At 32.9% G+C, this 23,784-nt stretch overlaps 1 protein-coding gene across 1 annotated transcript; it reads right to left on the bottom strand.

Annotated features, from left to right (window-relative positions):
- On the bottom strand, positions 1–23,784 carry LOC134710171 (REST corepressor 1-like). Its single transcript, XM_063570390.1, has 14 exons — positions 23,561–23,784; positions 21,521–21,577; positions 10,520–10,591; positions 10,182–10,234; positions 9,313–9,474; positions 8,744–8,859; positions 8,161–8,224; positions 7,497–7,597; positions 4,865–5,069; positions 4,548–4,622; positions 3,894–3,951; positions 3,113–3,303; positions 2,638–2,750; positions 1–2,272 (listed from the first exon to the last, which is right to left on the bottom strand). Exons 1-14 carry the CDS (start codon positions 23,670–23,672, stop codon positions 2,176–2,178), a joined length of 1,476 nt encoding a protein of 491 aa, XP_063426460.1. The 5' UTR covers positions 23,673–23,784; the 3' UTR covers positions 1–2,175.

Genomic DNA, 23,784 nt, shown 5'->3' with positions numbered 1-23,784 from the left:
TATTTTACAAATCTTTAATTCACCATTACATCACATGACATTCATCATGTTAACACATACAATTTGTAATGATCATTTACAGCTAATTTCCTAATGCTTATAGAGTAAAACTTTGGTAGGCTTGCTTGCTTTGTTTGTATAAATGATAATTCAAGCTTTGAAATTAACATTGCCATCTTCCAACAAAATATAGGCATATATTTAATCCTGTATATATCATTTATATATATATTTTTAATTTGAATGGACATTATCCTTATAACAATTGTACAATATACAAACAATGCAAGCAAGCTAATCAAAGTCTTGTCCTACATGTATTAGGAAATTAGCTGTAAACCCTTACAGTAATCCTCTTGTAACACAATGGTCAACAATGAATATGGTTTAATGAATATGCAGGTCACTGACCCAAACACTTTTATGGCCTTATAACAGGATTTTTGTATATCTTCATAAAACCAAAATTAACCGCTTTTGTTTTTGAAATACAACTTGGTGATAGTGAAACAGATTAACAATAAGTTTGCCTTAGAAACAAGAACATTTATAAGTTGTTCTTTAAAACTTGGATTCATGAAGTTTGTGAAAAAAATGTATTATGAATGAAGACTAGTTAGAATATTTAGGTAAAAATGTGTTTGACAATGAAGATGATCAGTTGTCTATGAAATATTGTTAACATAAAACAACAGAAAAGATGTAACTGTTTAACATTACACAGTACTAGATTCATATGCATTAGTAAAGGAGGGTGGTATAAAAGGAATAGCTTAATTTTGACCTAAACCAGAAATAGTCATTCTAATAGAGAATTCAGTCACAATCAGTAGTTGTTTTACCATTTTCACCTTTTTCAAACTTTCCATGCCTCCTTAGAACCTGGGACAGACACAGAAAGATAGCCCATCACTCCAGAATTGCAATTTTCTTATACTTCTAATTTAAAGTTCTAAAAGGAATCAAACTGCACCTCAAACCTAATGAACACAACAATAAATAGCCTGAGTACATCAATGGGGATGATGTTGACTTTAATTTTCTGAAAAATTGCAATATACCCTATATCGATGGGATGAAATATTTAAAATCCATGAATGCTGCTGTTTAAGTGAATAAAAATGAAACTTTCACACATAGATAATGCTGATGGAAACGATTACAATGCACTGAACAAAAAACACGAATAACATTGCAAGACGATCCATACAACATGTGGAGACTCATTTTACTAATTTTATCATTTATATAAATATAAAAGTAACCGGGGAATGACGTTTGATGATATAATTTAAAAAATTCCAGTTCTTACAAAAATATTTTACATTATGTATGTACCGCCAAGTAAAAACTGAATTACAGCATGTATACTTAAATGTTACCAACATATTGTATGCTTGTTTGGTTGATGACTATAAAATCAATATTTCTTTCGTTTTTTTTACTACCTACATGTATAATGGCTATTGAAAGAGTAACAAGTCATTACTAGCCAATCATATCATTGGAGAGTTAACAAAAATGTTACTGAAAAAACCTAATCAGTTTGTTTCAATATTTACAATAATTATCAAAGAGTTCAAAGTTAGCCTAACAAACAAGCAAACTTTAATTTTATACACAACATACATCTTCTAATAGTTCAGCTGTAAGATATACAATACATACTTCAAAGACAGTCATAAATATCTAATAGACGGACATGTTCACAATGTGGAGACCTGTGTTACATAGTACCATATAAAAATAAAGCACCTTACACCTCAAACAAAAGTGCAAACATCAAAAACACTTATTCTCAATATACAAAAATCTGAGAAAACAAAATAAATAAATATCTTTACAAGTAACAACAGAAATAAAATGTACAAACAAAAACATCCCACTTATTCGCATTAAGTGATGCAATGATGTGATACGTGAGAAATTCCATGAACTATAAAAACCAGGAAACCATTTTGAAATGGTTCAAGTGTCAGCTGTCTGATGCGATCCCTTTAATACTACATAACATGAATATGGGCAACGGTAAAACTATAGCCTTAGACAATAATGCCTGAAATACATTTCTTGCGCTATCTGCAAATTACAGTTTATCTGGCATCACACAATATCTGGTGGCAGGCCTCAACTGAGCACTTAACATAACAAATCCATTTAATCATCTAGTAAATCCTATGAAGGTGTTGTAATAGCTGGCTTTGGTGAAGACGAATTTGGTTTGATAAGGGGTGGTGGTTGCTGTAATATAGTTCGCTGGTTTGGTATCAATCTGCAATAATATAATAATAGTAATATGTTAACTTATAACTTAACCTATACTAATGATTTACTTTGACAAACTCTGACTTGGATGGAGAGTTGTCTCATTGACACACATAACACGTCTTCTTATACCTCTTATTACATTTTTTTCCATTGCATTGGATTTTTGAAAATAGAAATTGCTAAATTTTGAAGACAGTATAACATATGTCCCTGTTATGTTTAAAGACCTTAAAATGGTTCTTAACAAATTGAAATGGCATTCTTAAAATCTTGACCTTTAGAACAAAGCTTTAAAATAGATGATAGGATTTTTCTACAAATGGGAGACAATCTATTCAGATGAAATAGAAGATCGTTCTATAATCTCACCTGTGTTGTGATACACTAGGAACTTTGATAGGTGAGGTTCCCTGCTTCAGTAATGGTGGAGGTGTTCCAGAGCTAGGAGTAGAATTATCTGGTTCTTTTATATCAACTTCCATCTGAAATATTATGATAAACCTTCAATGTAACTTTTTATTATCTATCAGTGCATACAAAATACAAATAATTGCATTCTAAAGAATTTTAGAGTCACATATACTAACAATTGAATATTTTGAAGATAGAAAATAATTCAAAATTTGTCAAATTCCTACTGTTGATTAAACATTTTTTGTGAGATATCAATTAGTATGTATTGGTAGAGGTGATTAACAAATTTCCTTTAGTTATATGTAAAGAATCGGCAGAACATCTATGCCCATACCAGAAAAATCCAACCATATATAGATTTAGTACCCCCTCCTCTCCAAAAAATAAATAAAATCCAAATTAGTTAGACATGTGATTTATGTCAACAAACCTTTTCTTCTTCCTTATCTAAATCATCATCGTTGGTATGTTCTGTTCCATGTTCAGCCTCAAATTCAGCTAATACTTCATCCAAATTATATCGTCTTCGGAAATTGATGAAGAAACTTCTAACATGAGCCTCTGTCTTGTTTCCTATCACTTCTGCTATTGCCTGAAAATCCTTACCATATTTCCTCACTCCTGAAAAGGAAATTTCAACAAATATAGAAACAGACAGAAAATTTCTTAAACTGAGCTGACCTCAAATGCAAAGAACAAAGAGCTTTATGGATTTATTTTTTACAAATAATATATCTTCTATCAGAGGGTTACAATTCATTGCAATGCATTGAGTCATATTTCCTTTAAGGTAAAACTAACATTTCAAAGAAGGCTGCTAACAGAACAAATAATATGTAAACCAGTTTTAACTTCAGAGTGACACTGCTATCCTTTTTTACTTGTTTTCTGTTCTCAGAAACCGTTTCAAATTAGTTTAAAATAAAACACATTCAATCTGACATCAGATTCTTTTTCCTTCATTTTGAAAGAATATAGCTCTTTAAGCATATGATGTTTGCATAAAAATTGTGAAGATTCAGAAAAAATAAAAAAATCATTCCTACCATTGCATTGTTTTTTAAAAAGTCAATTTGCTTTTTTGTGGATGATATAATGAGAAGATTCCCTTTGTTATATACCATGAAGACCATAACAGTATTTAATGTTTTGATTTTGTAATTAAAAATCAATATGAAATACTTTTAAAAATAATTTTAGATTTTTTTTACCTTGAACAGCCAACAAAAGCTCTTCATTTGTCCAACGAGCATTTATTCTTTGATTGCCCTATAAATAAAGAAAGCTTTCAGTTAAAATAGAATCTGTTTAATAATGTTAACTTTTATTACACAGCTTATATTTAATTTTTCATTTAAAATACCTTATTAATAAGTATAGAAATATCTATGGTTTTTGTTTTTGTAAAATATATAAATATCTGGTAAAACATGATCTTTAACAAAATATCAAGAAAATACCATAGTTTTTCTTTTCACTTGCTGATATACATGAAATCCAAAACCATTATGGCAAAATATATTTTTATAACATTTCTGATTGAAGGCAATTCTCAACAAATATAAAGTAACCTTTGTGCTTTGTTTAACTTAAATATGTACAATTGATGCAAGTTGTTCACCACAACAGACTTGAAAATCCACATAATATTGTTATATTTTTTCTATCAAGGGAAACAACTCTCAGCTGACCCTTCTCGTCAAAATGTTTGTAAATATAGATTAACATATAAAACAAAAATAAATGAATTAACATCACTGACACACAACAATATCAGTGACAGAGACATGGATTGTAAAACAAAGAGGTTCCTTAACTGCCATGAGAGACAATTTCATGTTCATACAAAAAATATAAATATCTACCTCTGGTGGTCTCAGTTCATCTATACAACCCATCTTATGTTTCTGCATACTTATCATTTGTTTATGATTCTGAACCTGTAAAAATGGTAATGACATAAGTTATCAGAATTTTTTAGTTCCACGTCAGGTTTATCTAAGTTTTATAGTTTTTTTTAGTTTTTTTTCCTAGACAAATTTGCTCTAACAACAATTCATTCATCACAAATTAGAATTTTAATATGAAATGAGAATACTAAGTGTTTTGAATACCTTCACTTTAAATCGGTTTTTTTTTATTTGAGTTTTATAATATTAATTTTACATATATATCAACTTACTTGTCTTTTGAGGGAGACTAGATCAGCTTCTGCATTTTTGAGAACAGCATCTGCTTGAGCTGGAGGTCCTGAGGTAAATAGAGACAGATCTTCTGCAATAATAAACATTCCACGAGGGGGTTTCCTCTTGTGTTTCATGGGGTTATGTCTGTGTTGGCCATGGTCATGTCTGTTTGGTCCAGCACTCCTCATTACACCAGTTCTTCTGTGTAAGATAATCAAAACAGACTGAATTAACTCTTTAAATTTACATACATATTAAAAAAGAAAAGGGTTTAACAGATGTTATTCTGCTGATTACAAATTTTGTAAATTTTTACTATTCACAACAAAAAATATTTCCTGAATACATATATTCATTGCACAAACAAAGTGGTTAAAACATATTAATATCCTGTAATGTGATATTTTTCTTATTCCAAAATAAATTGAATTCCTTAATGTTTTTAAAGCACTAAATTTCCTCCCAAAATATGCCATATCTAAAACTGCACATTATGTTTATGGACCATAATTTGGTATTCGGCCTTTGGTTTCTTTTTGTATCCTTTTTTTTAAGTTCTAAAATTTTAACTTTTATTTTGTGGGTTGTGTTGGTGTTAGAATAGTATGAATGGAACAATTGAGTTTTTCGAGAAAAAAATAATACATTTTGATTCACCGTTTACGTGACATGAAACCAAAAAGGAAACCAATATTTATTTTCTTTATTTTGCACAATATAATTCAAAAGGCATAAATAAATACCATTACTAGTGTTACTTGCTTCATGTTAATATTTAAAATCTATTTTCAATGTTATATTAAAGGTTTTTTTAAACCTGACAGGAAACCATAAGAAACCGAAAGCATTTTTTTAGTTTTATTTTATTGCAAAATCTGCTTAAAATAATCTGAACAGTATACTTTTTCTTAAAATCCATCTTAAATGTAACAGTATTATAAATCTCCTAAATATGTGCTTGTTTTGAAAACAATTAGTACAATTTATTCAGAATTTTCCATATTTTCTTCATTGATACAGGATACCATAATCGTTGTATCTTGATGTTTAAGCCAAAAAAATGTATTTATATTTGGTTTTGATATTCCAGTTATATACAATTTATTCCAAATCATTGGCAATGTAACATTCTTTAAATCCAGTAAAGAAAAAAACTTTTAACTTGGAATTAAAATCTTTAAAATAGGCACAATGTGATACTTGTGACCTGTACACCATATTCATGGTTTCCACATTTTAACCTACTTTAGTGGGCTAAAATCAATAAAGTACTTCCTTTCAAGTCATGCATGGTAAAAGTTTACTTCTCCTTTGACAAGTTTATTGCGTTTCTGATAAGTGTTTGCAGAACATGAATAAAAAATATTAATTAAAAACTGTGACAAAGATGCCAACTTTGTACATTCCAAGTGTAACGGTATATTAACATGTATTTTTTATTAAATTATATTTATTCACCTAAAATATCCAGTAATATTTACTGCTGAAGTTAAATCAATCCAACGAGCATTGGTACAATGATAAGAGACTTAATTTGGATTGATTTTTCCAAGGACTCTTCACGTCATTATCCGGAAACGAGGTGTGTTCTAACGTCTGTCAAATATGAAATCGATTTTGTCAAGTCATTGGGCATTTATTTTCACACAGGATCGTATGTAACATTATGCACATAGGAAAAATAACAGACCACCGGCGCAATCTCTTTGACAATTGTATTTTCCTCTTTTAAACAAGACGAAACAAGTCTACAGATTATGTTTGCTAACATCCCGTTGGAAACAAAAACAATGTTTAGACCTAGTATTTCGTACATCCGGCCGTAATGTCGTTATCACATGTTAGTCACATGTTTCACGTATGACCGGAAATGATTAGAACTTAAGGACAAAAAACAATTTTAATAAATAACTGGACTTCTGTTTCGTGTGAAATGTAACGCATAACGATAACGTCATTTTCTCACTTAATTATTATGAAGATCAAAACAAGAATGTAAATCATCTCTGATTTACCTGTTTGAACATCTTGCGAGAGTTCATATTTGCATATTGTTTTAAAGAATTCTATTACAACAAAGCAGATTACATCATCTAAAATTTGCGTTACGAAATCAGACACAAAAGTCACGCCACTGTTCTTACATATGCTACATAAATACTTATAGTTCACGGCATTTTTTTCTCACTATTCTTATTGGTCGATGTTCTTTGTTATTTGAAAGCAAAAGTTACGAATTTGCCGGTGACGATTATCTATAAATCAGTCAGCATTATGCTCTTAGGAAGCAAAAAGTAACGCGAGAAATGACACAAAAATACGGTTGTAGAATCTTTGAAATTCGTATATTCCAATTTTTTTTCTAGGGAAGAGTAGCATACACTTGTATGTTGATAAAAATAATGGCATCTTTATATGTAGTTACAACTTTTCTTACAGTAATTCACATTTTATCACTTTTCTATAGTTATAGGAAACGGAGCCCAATAGCAAATTATGGTCGATATGTCTTTTGCTTTGATGATTTGGTTTAGTAGTAATGCTATCAAATCAATTAATGACTTATAAACAAGAGTTGTTATTTAGTTTGCATAATTCGCTAACTCTAGACTTTCCTATAATTCTTACCTCCAATATTGGAAACATGAAGAACATAGAGAACCTTTAGGTGTTGGGTTTAACGTTGGGGTAGATATACCACAGTTGGAACAAGTGTCTTTTTCCTGCTTCTGAAAGAAAATAAATGAACTAATATTTTTAAAAAGGTTTCATATGATTGTCATACAAGTGAGAGGGTTAACCCTATAAAACCAGGTTCAATCAACCATTTTCTACATTTGAAAATGCCTGTACCAAGTCAGAATTATGACAGTTGTTGTCCATTGGTTTGATGTGTTTTATCATTTGATTTTGCCATTTGATTAGGGACTTTCTGTTTTGAATTTTTCTCAGAGTTCAGTATTTTTGTGATTTTACTATTTTTGTCATTACAGTTTAATTTTTTTTTTAATTTCACAAATATAACTTATCCTTATAAAACTTGTTTCTTTAATATTGAATTTTCTGTCATAATTTTCTTGATGTATTTATAAAAGGAAAGGAAGGCCTAATTGCTACATATTCATGAAAAACCATATTCAAATTACATTTCTACTCATAAAAAAATCATGAAAATAAATCCCTCACATAAATCAGCTAGATTACAGTATGTATATTGATATTATGCAATAAATTGTATGTAAATAAGCACAGGGTTACTCTTTTTCAAACACGTACAACATGTATGACATACCCCATTTTCTTTGTTAGCATCATCAGCATCAGATTTTTTACTTTCTATGTCTGAATCTTCTTCACTGCAAATAAATTTGATTTATAATATATATATCTACATTCTAATGTTGTTTTATTTGTAATTAAAATCTAAGTGTTTTATTTATTTAATAAGACAGCACAAACAATTTAGTGAAAAATGAAGTGCAATTTGAAATGAAATATATTTGTTTAATAAATTTCAGAATATACAATGTTAAAATAATATCAATGTGTGGTGACAATGTTCAATGAGTTTAAATTGGACCCCTTCTTTAAAGGTATGTATCATTCATGATATCAACCAATGTCTCTCAGTCATCCTATTAATGAGTGACACACTTGATGATAAAACTTTTAAATCATGGTAATTTTTACCATAAGCATGAACATTAAAAGAGTTCTTTCTCAAGTTAATCATTTTAACCTAAAGTGAGAGACTTTGACTCTATGCTTCGGATGTTGGGTAACTAAGAACTGCATGATGCTTCTATGAAAAAGTCCTCCAATTAAGGAGTACCATTCTTATGAGCCATGACTATTTAAATGAACCAATTCAGTACCTGTCACCATTCTTTGTTAGTTTTCTGGCTTGTCGATCCATCAGACTTGTTCTTGATCTGGTTTTCTTCCATGAGTAGTAATACTTAACCAAACTGGCTATTGATTTGTCAGGAAGCTGCAAAAATTGTCTTTTATTAATACCAGTACAATAATCAACATGTATAATATTAATTATCAATATATTTTCCCCTTCTTTTTTATAACTTTTGCATAATATATTTATATCTAAAGCGCTTAGTCAATTTTCTTAGTTTTCTTGTAATTTTAATTTGTTAATAAAATGAGATCAGACGAACACCCTCCCTATGAACAGTTTTCAAACTTGCAATCTCAGTGTTGACAGGCTAGCGATCGCTATAGATGTAGTATTTAGATCACACAGCCTCTGCACCAATGTTGTTACTTCAGTTTAGTACAAAGTTTTATAATCTTTATTCATTAAAATGATTGAAAAAAAAGTACCAGTGACTTAGAATTGAATTATATAACCCTTACCCTTGGTTTATCTCCGTAAAACATACAAGATTAACTGTGAGTTAATACATGACTTATTATTACAATATCTTACCATTTGCCTGATCCTGTGAAAACTTTTGCCATGAAAACTGAATGCCTGTTCAAACAAAACTTTATCTTCCACAGTCCACTCATCTGGGAATGGTGTGAAGTTTGCTAGGTCTGATAATGCCTTATCAACGTTATGTTTATGCCAAAACAACATGCCCAAAGCCTGCAATGAAAATTCTTATTAATATGAACTCTTCTATTTTGTAAGTATTTAATTACCAATGAAAACAAATATATGCAAAAACAAATATATGTCTGTTAAGGGTTCTGTTCTTGCTAAAAAAAAAAACTAAGATAGTCTTCAGTCGTATGAGTTTGTAAGCCTGGAATCTTTGTTCCAGCCTCATCAAGTCCAATATTTTTCCAAGCAAGTATTTTACATATCTTTTTTAAAAGAAATTTTTGTTTTCTGTCAGAGAACAAACATCTATCCCACATTTTTACAGAAAACACAAACATCTTTTTATTTGGACCTAAGAAATGTGCAGTTGCTTGTTCTGGACCTCTTTATTAGTTAAATCTAAATTCTTATATTAATCTTGCTTGCACTATTCTATTTTTATCACAGTGATTCAGATTGCATTCAATATGTTCAAAGAGACAACTTTACAAATGTGCCTTAATATGCCTCATACAGCAATCTTGTAGTTCGCTGAAACATGACCATGAACATGATGAACATTTGTTTACTTTTATTCTTATATCATAAATGATTACAGTAAATTCAGAATTTATTGCAATGTTTTTACGGTTTTGCAATGACAATTACTCTTATTAATAATTTCAGAAGAGATTTTCCTTCACAATTTTTTTGCAGTGATGACAATCACACTAAATTAAAACTCATGAATTTTTTTACCAATAAATTACCTGTTCTGTGTTGTATCCATGCTTTTCTTTAGCAATCACCACATATTCATCAACTGAAATAATTAACATAAGCATGATTAGTAATAGTTAATGTTTTAAAAGAAAAGGACCCTGCAACATAATAAATATTTTATGCATATATGTATTTTACTACAAAATCTAACTAAAACATGTAAGTGTGATCAATTGATGTGCTGTGAATGTTTTAACTGATTGACAATCTTTGAAACATAGTTGGTACCACAGTACCATTAAATAGGAAGAAATAACCCACCCAGCTTTCCCAAATCAATGGATTTGTGGATGTTTAACATCTGATGGACTATCTTAGAGATTACCTTTAGCATCAGGAAGATCCCAAGCTGGTGCCCACACTAGAATGGCATCATTTCTACCTTCAGGTTTAATGTCTGAAAAAAAAATGTTTTTTTTTTTATAAATCAAATACTGTTAATTCAGAAATTATTGCGATTTTGTCATTTTAGACTCAAATGCGATTTAAATCATTGCGATATTGAGAAAAATTCATTTTTATTCGAAATAAAATATTTAAAAAAGCGAGTTTAAATTATTGCGATTTTAACCCTGTCGCATTTTTCGTAATAATAAAAACATCGCAATAATTTCTGAATTTACAGTAATTCATTTAAATTTCTATCAAACATATCATATATTTTTATAATCTTATCAATATACTTGTTTAAGGTAGTCCCCACCTCTTCCACTACAAGATTTTCAGATTTTCCTTAGAAAAAGAAAACTAACCACCAATTGTATATACATGATATATAAAGATTCAGGGATGATTCCACTCTATAGTTTAGGGCCGCTTGAAAAAAATATTTGTGAATATAAATTCCCAATTCATGAAAATAAAATAAAATAAAAATTGGTATTTCCAGAAAAGTTTAGAACTTTACTCTACTGCATCATGTGCAATGATATTCATGTAATACAACTTCCCTGGTCTCAATCCAATAATTTTTAAGTAATCTGGTGATCTTAATTATGAGATCAGAATCATATATATTGTTACAAAATAGGGGTAAGGTTTAAGGGTGATAAGTATATTTATGTAAAGCTTTATGTAAAGCTATTATTATTCTTTTCTTATTAGCCAGACTGCACTTTCTATTTTACTTCGTTCGCGGTCGCTGCCGTTTAAGTCTGGATAATTGTGTGACTGAGATTATATGTACGAACACTATTCTATTTCAGGAATCGTGTCCGAATTATATTATTATTGTATGTATTTATTGTTATATTTATTGGGAATGATAGGATATAGAGTTCGTCTCACTGTTTGTCCAAAGGGGGGTCCCGACCTGTTCCCAGCCTTATTTCTCCCCGGGTTATTATTGTCACGCTATCTCACCTTTATCGTGTATTTATATAAGGGTTATATATTGTAACTGGGCATATCATTTGGTAATGCTAAGCTTCTATCGTCCCCTTTTCCTACATTTTCCCATATTTCTCCTACGTTTACTGGAGGCCGCCATTTATTTATCATTATTGCGCATGTGCTTGCCGTGGGAAAAGAAGACGACACACGACCTATAACCCCGTGGGCAACCAACCAATGAAGTGCCGTAGAATTGCCCACGGCTACCATGGGGATGTGGGTTGTGGGCGCTAGTATAAAAAGGGCATCTTCTGTGGGCTCTGTGCCAGAACGTTGTAACCCGATACCAGGGACCTTTAATTGATTTATACCATATATTATACCTACGAAATTACCACCAACAACTGATAAACATCATTACCAGATATTATTGAGTAGGTTTCCCCGTTTTATAATAGACTGGCCTCTGACCTATATTTATACTACTATTACTACGGAATTTACAACCGAGACATTATGCTTGACACTCGACGTTCCACGGGGGGTCTCTGAATCGTTTTTATTCTCTGGTTATTATATTATTTGTATGAAATATTTCTATTATATGTGTATTAAATTGAATAGGACTTGATTTTGACTCTGTTTTCATTTGAAAGTGTTTTATTATATATTTACAAACCAGTGCCTTATAAGCCATGCTACCAATGGTTGAATACCAGTAACCTACTACCAAGGTTGATTTAAAAGTACATAAAATAGTTTGAGGTCTACAGACCCGAACCGTAACATTTGGTGGCAGCGGTGGGATTTCGAAATTTAAAAACCATACCTCAGAGAGAGACTGTGTGAATTTAACCTTTTGATAAAATTTATGCACCAAATAAATTTGTTTTCATAGTGTACTTACCAAGTTCAATAAATTTTAACAAATTTTTATAAATTGTCAAATTAAAAACTGAAAATGAATCGGGGTGAAGGGTCAGAAGATGAAATTGAAAGTAGGAGTATTTCTCCGTTTAGTGGAAGCTCAAGAGCTACCACACCTGAGATGCTTTCGCCATCACAAGTCAGATTTCAAGGGGATAACTTTTACCAGACAGCTCAGTTTAATGAAATTAAAATACAAGTTGACAAAATAACCAGTCAAGTAAATGTTAATACCAAAAACATAATAATGCTTAAAACAGATATTGGAAGTCTTGACAATAAGTTGGAATACCAGATGACACATATTGATAACAGACTTCATAGTAATGAACAGAATATGAAAAGACAGCTTGATAATCATGAAGAAGCAATGAAGAGACATTTAGAAAGCAATAATAACCTACTTAATAATATTGAAAATATGCTAACTAAAAAGTTTAACACAGAAAATGAGCAAGAAAGCTCTCCCAAATCACCTGTTAGGACAAATACAAATAGTCCAATTGAAACATACAGACAAACCTCTTTAACCATAATACCAGATGGTGGTGATTACAACACTGTGATCTCACAACAAAATTTACCAAGAACTAATACCTTATGTGACCTTGAAAATAGTCCAGCAGTACAACCCACTAGTGTAGTTAACAATAGTGCCTTTGTACCTATTTATACTATACCACAACAAGTACCACACACTGTCAGCAAACCAGCTGCCTCAAACAAACCATATCAGCATAGCTCAAATGTTAATATTGGCTACACCAAACCATTCACATATGACGGCAAGTCAGATTGGGTTGATTATAGGGTCCATTTCGACACAGTTTCAAAACTTAACCATTGGCCTGATGAAATAAAAGTATTAAAACTTATTTCTTGCATGCAAGGGGCTGCTTTAGCCACAGTAGGACATATAGATACTAATAACCCACCAAGTTACAATAATCTTATGCAAACTCTAAATAAAAGGTTCTCTCCTCCTAACCAGTCTGAAATGTATATGACCCAAATTGATGCTAGAATTAGGAGAAGAGGTGAGTCATTACCAGAATTAGCACAAGACATAAAGAGACTTGTACGCCTGGCTAATCCAACAGCCCCACTAGATGTGCAAGATAACCTAGCATACAGAGCATTCCGAAATGCACTTAATGACCAAGAGCTTGAATGGGCTATCGTTCAAACTAGTACTGATACCATTGATGAGGCCCTACACCTTGCCCTCAAATATGAAGCCTATCATTTAAGCCGAAAGAGGCCCTCTCTAAGATATCAGACCAATGAACCAAATACCAAAAGTTCCAAAACTTCATATACCAAGGAACAGGATGACCAATCTAACCTTTGTTATTACTGCCATAAACCTGGCCATACTGCTAAAAAGTGCAGAAAGAGGCTTTTTGACCAGAAAAATGTTTTAAATGACGTTCAAAACCTAAACTATTCACAAAGGCAATCACTTGAGGACCCGGAAAACTAATTGGAGCTGAAAGTAAGGGTCAACTTTCAGCCGTAGGGGACAAAAATATCCCTAGACCCGTATTATTTCAACTTAAACAAGATATAAATGAAGGATTATTTATGAGTTTGTCTATTCATAACCATAATGTTAATTGTTTAATGGATACTGGCTCCTCAATGAGTGTTTTAAACACTTCTATATATAATAAGTTTCCACATAAGGTAAAAGTACATTTACGGCCATATAGATGTAAATTACGAATGGCAAATGGCAGTCATGTGGTACCACTAGGTGTCCTGTCCCTACCAATCAAATTAGGGGATCAGGTTATTCAGCAAGAGATGATTATTGCAGATATAGAAATACCAGCTGTTCTAGGCTATGACTTTATGGTGAAAAATAAATGTGTAATTGACATTGCCAACTGTACATTAAAATTAAACAATCAGACCATTGCTTGTGAATTAGAAAGTCAAATACCAAGTTTATTTAGAATTACAATAGGTCAGAAGGTCACCATACCTCCTCGTAGTGAAATGATGGTTAAAGCCAACATTAATGAGGGTGTAACTAGTAAGGCAAACCTAGTGATTGATTCAACAGCTGAGTTATTACAAGATAGGGGCATTCTTGTTGCCAAAGCGTTGTACAAGGGGGAACAAAGTGAGCTACCTATAAGAGTAATGAATCTGTCTGATAGTCCACAAACCTTAACCAAAAACAGTTGGGCAGCCAATGCTGAGCTGTTACCAGAACAGAATATCATGAATGAAACCACTCATGATGAATCTGAAGGCATACCGCAATTTAAGGAGATTTATGATAGGTGTAAAAATGTTTTAACCCCTGAACAAACCAGTACTTTGAAAAATCTTCTTCACAAAAACCAAAAAGCTTTTTCCATGTCCAAATATGATATAGGTCTTACTGATATTGTTCAGCATAAGATAGATACCAATGGGGCCCGTCCTGTAAAGCATGCTCCTAGGCGTTTACCTATCGCCCAAAGGAAGGAAGTTGAAGTCGAAATTAAAAAAATGTTGGATAATGATATCATACGACCAAGTCAGTCACCTTACAGCAGTCCGCTAGTGATAGTAAGGAAAGCAGACTCCTCTATTCGAGTCTGTTGCGATTTTCGCAGCGTAAATTTAAGTAGTGTAAAAGATTCGTACCCCCTTCCGAGAATTGACGATTCCCTGGATGCTTTAAGAGGTAACTCTTGGTTTAGTACCCTGGATTTGGTCAGCGGATATTACCAAGTTGCCATGGACCCTCAAGATGCTCCGAAAACTGCTTTTGTTACATCACAGGGGCTTTTTGAGTTCAAAAGGATGCCTTTTGGCCTGTGTAATGCAGGGGCAACTTTTGAGAGACTTATGGAATATGTGTTGGCAGGATTACAATGGGAGATCTGTATCGTTTACCTTGACGATATCATTGTGTTTTCAAAATCTTTTGACGAGCACGTTACAAGACTTCAGACTGTTTTTGATAGACTATATACTGCTGGCCTAAAAATAGCTCCCAAAAAGTGTTATCTTTTTCAGAAACAAGTTACCTTTTTAGGTCATGTTGTTAGTAGTGAAGGTATTTCCCCTGACCCGTCAAAGGTTGCTGCTGTAAAGGAATGGCCAACGCCTACTAATATAAAAGAAGTCCGAAGTTTCTTAGGTACCTGTTCCTACTATAGGAAATTTATAAGAGATTTTTCAAAAATTGCTAGTCCATTACATAGATTGACCCAGAAAAATGTTCTTTTTAAATGGACTTCTGAATGTGCCGAAGCATTTCTAATTTTAAAAAATGTTTTGATTACTAGCCCCATACTGATATATCCTACTTTAGATAAGGAATTTATTCTGGATACCGATGCCAGCGGTACAGGAAGTGGAGCAGTTCTTTCTCAAATTGGTGATGACGGCAAAGAACATGTGGTAGCCTATTATAGTAAATCTTTTAGTAAACCTGAAAAGAATTATTGTGTGACTAGACGGGAACTACTGGCAATTATAAATGCAGTAAAGCATTTTCACCATTATTTGTACGGTGTGCATTTCTGTGTTAGAACTGACCATGGCGCATTGACATGGATTACAAATTTTAAGAATCCAGAAGGTCAATTAGCCAGGTGGTTGGAAATTTTGGGCACCTATAATTATACCATAAAATATAGAGCAGGACTTAAACATGGTAATGCTGACGGGTTGTCCAGGAGACCATGCAGTAAGTCTTGTACCCATTGTGAAAAACAGGAAAACCAAAAACAGACTGATGAGAATTCTGATAGTCTTGAACTCATGGAAATAAGAGCTATGAGTGCTGATAACCAAGACCAAGTAGAGTCAAACCCTATTGCTACCAATTGGGTGCAAGGAAAATCACAAAATGAGCTGATGGAGTCTCAAATACAAGACCCTATCATAAAAATTGTTAGGGAATGGAAAGTTAATAGTGATGTTAAACCACAATGGCAAGAAATATCTCACCTTAGTAAAATACATAAGGCATACTGGGCTCAATGGGACAGGCTTGTAGTTGTAGATGGAATTTTATATCGTAAATGGATCAATACCATTACCAATACACAAAGTCTCCAATATATTCTACCCCATACCTTTAGACGTGAAGTGTTAAAACTACTACATGATGACCCTTTAGCTGGACACATGGGCATTAAACGAACTGGTGCTCGTGTGCGCCATAGATTTTATTGGGTAGGCTACCAAACTTTTGTAGACAAGTATTGTCAAAGGTGCATTGAATGCCAAAAACGTAAGGGACCATCAAAGGGTACCAGGGCATCAATGAAAACCTATGTTGTTGGAGAGACCATGGACAGAGTTGCAATTGATTTATTGGGACCTATACCACAAACTTACAATGGCAATAGATATTTAATGGTCATTACAGACTATTTTACTCGTTATGCCGAGGCATATCCAATACCAAATATATTTGCTTCTACTGTGGCTGATAAAATGGTGACCGAATTTATATGCCGTTACGGAGTACCCACTCAAATCCATACAGATCAAGGTTCCCAATTCACTTCAGATCTATTTTTACAATTGTGTAAACTTTTACATATAGACAAAACTAGGAATAGCCCCTTCCACCCACAAAGTTCTGGGTTGGTTGAAAGGTTAAATGGCACAATTGAAGATATGCTGAGCAAAGTAGTCTCTAAGAACCAAAGAGACTGGGATACATATGTTCCATTATTAATGCTGGCTTACAGATCAGCCCCCCATGAAACCTTAGGAGAATCCCCAAATAACATGATGTTTGGTCGTGAAGTTCACATGCCCATTGATTTAATTTATGGTGTTCAATCCCCTGATGGTAAATTATCGAGACCAGAATATATAGACCAATTGACCAGTCGTATGGACAAAGTGCATACTGTAGTCAGGGATAGATTGGTGCATGCCGCTGCTAGGCAGAAACGCAAATATGACCTCACCAGTAAAAATTCTCAATACAAAGTGGGAGACGGAGTAATGTTAAGGGACTCAAAGAAATATAAAGGGCGAAGTCCTAAATTTCAGTTCAAATGGGAGGGACCCTTTACTGTAATTAAACAAATTTCAGACATTTTATACCAAATTCAAGAGGGACCAAAGTCTAAGACAAAAATTATTCATGTCAACCGTCTTAAACCATATAAAGGTTATTTAAAAAGGTGGTACCAACCTCCGGGAGAACCTGCCCTAAATACCAGGGGCCAGACAAAGGACAGGACTGATAAATAACGGACAGACCATGACGAATAATTATTTTTAATATAGTGTTATTACCATGTTTAGCATCAATATGATGTTGTGTTTTTATATTTCAAATGTGACCTCATAAACACATATATGGCATTTGGAATCTGAAATATTGTCTTTATGAACAAAAACAAAATATTGAAAAAGATTTTATTGTGTATATATAATATTTGCAAATCAACTGTGACAGTGTGTAAGTGTTGTCTTCTGCTTGCTTAGTATAAGCAGGGCGAGACAATGATTGGCTTTAGTAATTCAAAGCATATTGCATCTGTGAATTTGTTATCAGGTGCTTGTACATGTATATATGATTGAGATATATCTACTCATGAAAGTGTATATATATATAGTATTTTATATCACATAACCAGTGATATTATTTTGTGAGTACCATACCAATGCCTTAAAAGTAGTCGCAAATTATTTAGTTCGAATACCAGAGTTAAAATGTTAGTTACAAAACTAAATTAAGAGAAGTGTATAAAATCTTCTATGATCTGTTGTTGTATATTGCAATGTATGTGTGTTATATTTTTACATTACCAGTAAGAGTACATGTAGTTCGTGTAGTTATCAACTATAATAATAGTTGGACCATTGCAAGTGTTATGATGTTTACACCTGTATGTATATATTTACCTTTTATAAACTAATTCGACACCCTGTAGCTGCCGGGGATTTAACTCAGGTTAAATCATTGGAGGATATGAAAAATAATTATCTTAGTACCATGTGACCAATGGATCACTACTTACATTAAATTAGTCTTTAATACTTCTATACTTATGAATTCCTTTCTTTTATTTTATAGACTATGGATGTACCAATATGGAACCATCAGTGTGAGGATTGTGGTAAGAGATTTCCAACCTCAACCAAGTTAAATAAACACAGACGCCATAATCATGGAACTAAAATACAGTGCCGGTACTGCCCCTGGACCTGTAGTGCTGATGATAAGTACCGCCTACGTCAACATGAGACATCCAGACACACTTATCATCAGTTCTATCCAGGGGACACACCAAGACATACAGGCAGCGTGAAGTCCTCAGTGGAAAGGGTGGAAAAGACTTTTCCAACAAGAAGCCAACCCACACATACATATCCACCATCCAGTATCAGTCCTAGACATTCAGAAGCTACAATTCAGCAAATTACTGAATTGCTGGATGAGCAGATGCCTGATTTTGCAGAGCTTCTGAATGAGCCTAGGACACCTTCACCAATGAAGAGGCTGAGAAATGATGAAACGACACCAACCCTATCACCTACACTTTTTATACCATCGGACATTCTTTTCAGCAAGTATCTAGAACCCATTTCACCAGAACCATTTAAAGATAATCCAGTTATGACTTATTCTCCATCAGACCAGCCTTTTATTTCCAGACCATCACCATCACCAGTACCCGTATTATTATCATTACCTTCACAGTCAGATGAAACACCTATACCCTCATCACCTATAAACACACCGATAGATTTAACCAAATCAGTTACACCCATTATTGTAGACCAGCCTAATGAGGAACCAATGGACTTATCGATGAGTAGTAAAAATTTGTTACCAACCACCTCCCCTGTACCACTACCACAACCATCACCATTGCCATCACCTGTACCATCATCATCAAATGTACCATCACCATCACCAGTACCCGTATTATTATCATTGCCTTCACAGTCAGATGAAACACCTTTAGACCTATCAAAGAAATCAGACAACAACATCCTTCCAGCTGAAATTGATTGTACTTTACCCACTAACCAGTGGAAGAAGCCGACTGAAATCAAAGTGGATCCTTCAGATAATAATGATGCATCACTCGACCCAAGGCTGTTTTTCGCTGGAGCCCCATCCTCTTATATGAAACACCCCCTAGCTAAAACACTGCAAGAGCAAATCAATCTATGTAGGAAAACCCGTGCCTCTCGGTACCAGAGAAGGCTAATACCAATTGGTACCAGCCGGATAATGAAGGAGGAGAGATGCTACCTGCCAGACGGTACAGTCTTGGAACTTAGGGACACTTGGACTGCCAATTACACTGAGGAATAGGTATATAATTTGTAGGTAGGATTTTGTAAGTAGTATTTCCTTATTATTTTTAGTTCGAGGCGAACTCTTCCCGTGGGTGGGGGTAATGTTACAAAATAGGGGTAAGGTTTAAGGGTGATAAGTATATTTATGTAAAGCTTTATGTAAAGCTATTATTATTCTTTTCTTATTAGCCAGACTGCACTTTCTATTTTACTTCGTTCGCGGTCGCTGCCGTTTAAGTCTGGATAATTGTGTGACTGAGATTATATGTACGAACACTATTCTATTTCAGGAATCGTGTCCGAATTATATTATTATTGTATGTATTTATTGTTATATTTATTGGGAATGATAGGATATAGAGTTCCTCTCACTGTTTGTCCAAAGGGGGGTCCCGACCTGTTCCCAGCCTTATTTCTCCCCGGGTTATTATTGTCACGCTATCTCACCTTTATCGTGTATTTATATAAGGGTTATATATTGTAACTGGGCATATCATTTGGTAATGCTAAGCTTCTATCGTCCCCTTTTCCTACATTTTCCCATATTTCTCCTACGTTTACTGGAGGCCGCCATTTATTTATCATTATTGCGCATGTGCTTGCCGTGGGAAAAGAAGACGACACACGACCTATAACCCCGTGGGCAACCAACCAATGAAGTGCCGTAGAATTGCCCACGGCTACCATGGGGATGTGGGTTGTGGGCGCTAGTATAAAAAGGGCATCTTCTGTGGGCTCTGTGCCAGAACGTTGTAACCCGATACCAGGGACCTTTAATTGATTTATACCATATATTATACCTACGAAATTACCACCAACAACTGATAAACATCATTACCAGATATTATTGAGTAGGTTTCCCCGTTTTATAATAGACTGGCCTCTGACCTATATTTATACTACTATTACTACGGAATTTACAACCGAGACATTATGCTTGACACTCGACGTTCCACGGGGGTCTCTGAATCGTTTTTATTCTCTGGTTATTATATTATTTGTATGAAATATTTCTATTATATGTGTATTAAATTGAATAGGACTTGATTTTGACTCTGTTTTCATTTGAAAGTGTTTTATTATATATTTACAAACCAGTGCCTTATAAGCCATGCTACCAATGGTTGAATACCAGTAACCTACTACCAAGGTTGATTTAAAAGTACATAAAATAGTTTGAGGTCTACAGACCCGAACCGTAACAATATCATAATCAGTATCCCATCCATAATTATTCAAACTGTTAAACAAAAAATAAACTTCTTAAATCAGTGTAGAAGTTAAACTTAATATATTTGAAGATATGATTTCGTCTTAGATTTTATGCATAAAAAATTTCCAATAGGGATAAAAATTCCCAATTTGATGTTCAAGGGACCCATTTGAAAACACCTGGAATCATCCCTGGAAGATTGTTAGTTAAAGACCAGGAAAACCAAGGTTGTTAGTACCAAAATATTATTCAGATTAACAATGTAGCTTTTCTGAATCTCCAAATAAATCGGTGTTCTAAAAATCATAAACACAATTTCTAATGTTTGTATCACTTCTCAATATTGATTAAGTAAAATTAAGTGTGAAATTTAGGATTTACTTGTTCATGTTTTTCATTTTCTCCTATCAATCCCTCAAGATTTATTGATGTTTATGAACATGAGCCAATAAATACCAAATATCCATCCCCTAAGGTATCACAAATCCCAGGCCTTACCCTTTCATTTACATAAAAATCCAAAACATGCTAAATTACATACTTAGTTTTAGTAGGACCTCAAGTGCTTACCTGGGTTATAAACTGGAACTTTAGCTTGGAAATCATCTCCTACTCGCATTCCATTATCTAAGGAAGAAACAAATATATTTATGCATTGATATACATTTACTATTGTCAAAAACTTAATACTAAGTCAATTCTAGGAAGAAATTCTTGTTATTACTGAGTGACTTGAATATATATGATTTCAAAAAATGTTTTGTAGGGACTAAGGGAGTGAATCCATCATACTGATGATCATGATAATACTTGGGTGTTTTTTAATGAAAAGGATATTTGAGACCATCAAATCCAAAATTGACGGAGGCAATGATACATACACAGTTAAATTTATACAGTACTGATATTCCTATTTGAATGCCTTCAAATATATATTTTTTAAACTTAAAAGATTAAACATATATTAAAAATATTCTAGTAACGAGGACTGTGAACTTGCATTGATGCCAATGACTCTGAATCATTTAATGTCTTAAAATAATTTTTCAAAGATTACACATGTATACATTGTTAGCATGATAAGTGACTTTCACTATTTGCATAAAACTTATAAAAACTGCTTTTAAAAAGTTACATATGATCAGGCTAATAAAAAGGTCAATTTCAAAATACAAGACTATTAAACATCTGCATTATGATGACCATAGAGTATGTACTACATAATGTAAAATAACAATCATGATAATAAATTAATCAAATATACAGAGCCATTTGAAATGGTGGACAAATACTGATCAATGCTGCCAATGAAGTGGGTTGACAACTTGTAAAGGTAGTAGCATACTTTCATGAAGAATAACGGTAAAAATTCTTGCCAAATGACATTAACAGTACTAGCTTTTCGTGCACAACGATTAAATGTACACTTCCTTTAGAATAGATGATAAAAAAATCAACTGATTTTGACAAATCATGTTAATGTTTTACCAAAAATTACTGCAACAATAATTACATGTATCTAAGACCTTGTTCAAATCATGATATTAAAGAAAATTCTGACTTATTATTAAATCACGGTAAAATTTTAACCAATTTGAAGTTAACGGTAGCCCAAATAATGCCGTTTTGTGTCTGACAGTAAAGGACATTACTACCTGAAATGAAGACTGTATTACTTTACAAAAAGCAACTCTAAAATGCTTTTAAAGATAAAAAGAGGGGGTAAAGTTGTTTTTACAATCATGTCCATGGCAAAAATGCTTTTAAAGATAAAAAGAGGGGGTAAAGTTGTTTTTTCCACAATCATGTCCATGGCAAAAATGCTTTTGAAATAAAAAGAGGGGGTAAAGTTGTTTTTACCACAATCATGGCAATCTAAACATTTTTTTAAACCACAAACACATCAAGTATTTAATAGTTTTGACTTTCAAAGCGTGAAAGATTAACAATAAATGTTAGGCCAAAAACTTGTCAATCAGTTATTATATAGACTCATTTTGGATGATCTCTTGTTTCTAATGAATATAATTATGATTAATTCAAGAGTTTATGGAGGGTTGTAAAGGGTTATTTTCGTGCAACGTGTGTTGTCATTTTTATTTCACATGCAGCCGTGAAAAAGGTTCTTTATTCACCATGTTTCGTGAAATCGGTAAAAAGATTAATGTGCAAGAGATTTTTAATTGATTTTCTTTCTTAAAACAACAATTTTATTTCACGTTCATCCGTGCAGATACCCCCTTTAAGAATGAACTACCACCGTTAACATGCCTCTTTAAGGGAAAATACGTCAAAGAATTATGGAACGTGATGTATTTGCTCAGAGGCGTTAGATTTGTCTGGGAAAAGCACCAGGTGAAGGATCATTCTTCCTGTAATTTTTTTTTTATTTTACTTTTTTGTAAAATTAAACTAAAAAATATAATTTTCTTGTAAGTTGGATTCAGAGTTGGGTTTTTTTTAATTCATTTCTCTTCCTACAACTCCAGCTATTAATAGTTGTTCCCTTATGTCTGTAGGTTTTTTTCTGTATTATAATTTCCTTTTTTACATTTACTTTTTTTAACGTCTTTAATTTTAAACGCCGGAATGAATGCTGGTCAAACTTACCGTGATCCGAATCTTCTCCGCTACTGTCGTCTGAAAATTCGTTTGGACTGGCACCTCTTGATCGCCTTCCATTTCTTATATCTGCCGCGTTTTTGTGATCAGCCATAACCATTTTAATGTTCACGTTTCAATTAATTCCAAAGAATCAACTTTTCCGTGTTTTCCCGTGTTTCAGTCCTGTAACAATGGAGTTAGCTTGTCTATTCCACCAAAACCTAGGGCAA

Source organism: Mytilus trossulus, chromosome 3, assembly GCF_036588685.1.
Source record: "Mytilus trossulus isolate FHL-02 chromosome 3, PNRI_Mtr1.1.1.hap1, whole genome shotgun sequence".
NCBI lineage: Eukaryota > Metazoa > Mollusca > Bivalvia > Mytilida > Mytilidae > Mytilus > Mytilus trossulus.
Note: the sequence above shows the minus strand (reverse complement) of the source record. Positions and strands in the feature narration are given on the sequence as shown.